At 48.9% G+C, this 3777-nt stretch overlaps 1 protein-coding gene across 1 annotated transcript; it reads right to left on the minus strand.

Moving 5' to 3' along the window:
- Window positions 1-205: 205 nt before the first annotated feature.
- Window positions 206-1741, minus strand: LOC103723651 (transcription factor PCF2-like). Its single transcript, XM_008814624.6, has one exon. It carries the CDS (start codon window positions 1486-1488, stop codon window positions 394-396), a length of 1095 nt encoding a protein of 364 aa, XP_008812846.3. The 5' UTR covers window positions 1489-1741; the 3' UTR covers window positions 206-393.
- Between the last annotated feature and the right edge of the window lie 2036 nt (window positions 1742-3777).

Here is a 3777-nt window from a genome sequence, read left to right on the forward strand (position 1 = left end):
TTCCGTCCCCTTCCCCGGGCCTACCACGCGGCGCCCTCCACCTGTTCTCCCTCCCCTCGTGGGCCCCGCGCCCGACTACCCATCACATGACCGATAGGTGGCGGCCAACCCCCGAACCCAGGGCCCCGTCCACGGCGCCCTTTGACCCCATTCACCCGCACGTGGGGACCACCTCCCCTGGACCCAGAAAGGAGCTCAAAGGAGAGAGTGAAAAAAGTTATGAACTCACGTTGGCACGTGCGTCCCACCGTCACCGGTAATGATGCTGAGTATTACAAGTGCAAATATATTTCGTCCATGGCCTCTTCTACTCAGCTTAATAGAAGTCCTTTTTTTTTTATTTATTTTTCACTCTGCCTAAAAAAGAAACAAAGAAAAAAAGAAGAGAAAACCCTAGTCTTCTGGGCTGGATTCCGAGAGCGGATCCTCCTCCTCCTCTTCTTCTTCCTCCGGCAGCTGCCGTTGTTCTTCTTCCGTCGCTTCCTTGCCGAGTTGTGTCTCCGCCGACTCCCCCAACAGCTGTAACGTGGAGGAGGAGGCCCCGTCATCGCTCAGCTTCCCGTCGGCGGAGGCCCCCGCCGGCAGCTGGTGGACCTCCGCCGGGGTGTCAAGATTCAGCCCCGGAATGCCTCCGGGAAACACCGTGGGAATCGGTCTGCCCCCCACGAGGTTAATGATCTGCGACGGCGATGGGAACGTCCATATCTGCGGTTGCTGGTTTGACGGCCCTGCTGCAACTGCCGACGAGGGCGGAAGCATCCAGAGAGCTCCTGGCGGTATTACCCTCCCCCAAACGGTGTTTCCTACCGCGCACATCGGCACTAGCCCTGGTGGCGCAGCCGGCCCCGCCACCGCGATGGGGGCCAGCCCTGACGAAATAGAAATAGCGCCGCCGCCATGGAGTAGCGGGTCTGCTGGTGCAATCGGGTAGTATGCTGCTGCTACGCCGCTGCCGCTGTTCGCGGCCGCCCGCGTGGGCTGGAGCTTCTTCGGCCGCTTCGCGGCGGATACTTCCCCTTTGGCGTCGCTCGCGGCGGAGGTGGTGCTCCCAGTGGCGGAGGGGGCCTCGGAGGGGATTTTGAGGGTGCCGTCGACGGTGGTGGCCATGGCGGGGATGGTGCCGGTCCCGGTGGCGGCGATGATGGCGGGCTCAGCGTGCTGGAGAAGCCACCGTATAGTCTCCCCGTCCGACTTATGCCCGAGCTCTCTTGTGAGCTGAAAGATCCTCGCTGCGCAAGCGGCGGGCATGCGGATCCTCCGCCCGCGGCCCTCTACCTTGGTATGCCGGTCCTTGGTCCGCCCGGACGGCCGCCGGAGGATCGGCAACGCCCCCATGACCTCCATCGTCTCCGGCTTGGGAACGATCAACCGGTGGTGGACAGGCATCGCCGCGCGACCGCTGTCTCCGCCTCGGCAGCCGCCGGCCATTCTAAGGTCGGCCCTCTGGCTGTCCTCGTCGTACTCCTTCTTCTGCTTCTTCGAATCCATTCCCTTTTATCAAGATCTAAAGCAAGGCGCCGATTCAAAAAAGAAAAACCTTGCAGCCTTCTTCTTTCCCTCCTCGCTCCGCCCCTAAAAACACACGCAATTACAGAGAAGAAACCCAAGCGAAGACCTCCTTTTATCTTCTTTCTCTCCTGGGGCCCACTTTTTCTCTTGTCCCACGCCACTAGGGCCTTCACTGCCCCCACCGCCCCCAACTTCTCACCCAGCAGACCGTCCGATCCAGCCGGGCCCCACGGAATCCAACGGCTAAGCATAATTTGTCGTATTTGGATGATATATCCGGTGGGCCCGATATCTCCCACCCCCAAGGTCCATGTCGCAATTAGAAACGACATATTTATGGTATTTTTATTTTGTTTTATTTTTTAATAAATATCGAGGACATCTCGTCCGTTATAACCATTGAGATGAGGTCCACCAATTGTACGACTCACCATCGCCGTCCCTTTCGAGGCTATAACTCTTTGAGCCGTTCGTTCAGTGTCCAATGGCAGCAATCAATCCTGATTCGATTTTTCTCCTTAAGTACTTGCACGGTGGTTCTCGGTATATACGTGTCGAGCACTCGGGAGGGTATTTCTTCTTTTTCACCGTGATCGTGCGGGAACAGAGGATCGGACGGCGGAGGGGTGCGGATGCGGCCAGCTGGAGCCAACCGAGGATAGGACCACCAAGTTACGGAGATGCCGAGGCCCAGATGTGGTCCGTGCTCACCTTTTTCCCATTCATTTAAAATTTTATAACTGCACGCCACTTTTCTGCCGACTGTACTCCATTGCGTCAGTCTCTCCCTGGAAAAACTTGTTGTTAGGTTGGAGCGTAATAACGGTGGCGGTGAGTGCAACGCTTTAGTACCGACGGCTCTAGTTCGGGGTGGGGAGTTGATCCAACTACAGCTGAATACAGGAATCTGCAGGATGACGTGCCCCAAAACCAAGCCCAAAATAGGCCACAAGCAAGTGCCAAAAGATACGCTCAAGCTATAAGGGTAATTTTGGTTTCGGATTAGTGGCCAATTTGGGTGCAACTCAATCATATTTGGAATATAAGAACCCAAACAAACAGCATTGGAATGGAACAAGGTGAACCAGCTCAGAGTTGACAAATTTGAAATCGAAGAAAATAGTTAATTTAGTTTCAGGAGAAGAAAATAATTAGTTAGCTGAACACATACTTAACTAGTGAAGCAATTAATAAACAACATAATACTACATATATTTTGTTTGTTACCTATGCATCAAATGGATACACAATGAACAATTTCAAAAGTAATGTGCCATGCTGTATATTTTGCAAGATATTAGCTCCTAACAAAATGCTATTTTAGTTCTAGACCTATCTATTTTCTGTTGTACATGTTACGCCCCGAACCGACCGATCAGGTCAGCTACGTGATATGACCGCACACTTTCTAAGATAGAGCTCTAAAAAATATGATAGGCCTGAAAAACATATCACAACCTTAATATCTATGAACAGAATTGACCTCAATTTATAACAAATAATAATTTTGTACAACACTTCATATTCATTCATCCTATCGGAAATAAGAATGCTCTATCTATTCATATCTTCCATCTGTGATCTCAATCATAGCAAAGTACTATGTAACTTACAACTCTGAAAACAATGTAAGGAAGAATATTAGCTTTTCTAGCCTAATAAGAATTCCGAACCGCCACACAGTAAGTAATAGAAAAATAATTCAATAAGCAATACCAAGTAAAATAAATATTGTTAGAATAATTTTAAGGATCACGTAACAAACTGCATCACTCATAATATTTTTTCTTTATCACTGTAATTCTGTGTCAACCTATATTAGTTTCTTTTGTTAGCATAATCTTGTTAGAGTGATTTTAGGGATCATATGACAACCTGTATTATTTATAATATTTTTCATTGTTAGTGAATCTCATATCAGCCTATATTATTTTTCATGTATGGAGTCTATACACTAGTATATATAACCCCTGAGACGTATCGAATATAAAGCAACAGAGAAATAAAATCACTTTTCTCTTTCTTTCTCTTTTTTCTTTTGTTTTCCTTATCTTCTCCAAATATTTCAACATGGTATCAGAGCCACCGATCACGTAACCTGCCATCATCTCTTCTACCTTTGTTGTGGTTCTCATCGCTATGTTTAGAAGCTTTGAAGACCCCTATTGCCGATTTATCGATCTCTGTTTCCGGGTGAATCAACACCCTAAAATTCTTTATATTTGGTGGATCTGCAGATTCTCTATTTCTCCGCAGATCCTCTATTTT

The sequence above is a fragment of the Phoenix dactylifera genome, chromosome 16 (assembly GCF_051530095.1).
Source record: "Phoenix dactylifera cultivar Ajwa chromosome 16, Ajwa_hap1_PhDact_Kaust_v1.1, whole genome shotgun sequence".
In the NCBI taxonomy this organism is placed as follows: domain Eukaryota; kingdom Viridiplantae; phylum Streptophyta; class Magnoliopsida; order Arecales; family Arecaceae; genus Phoenix; species Phoenix dactylifera.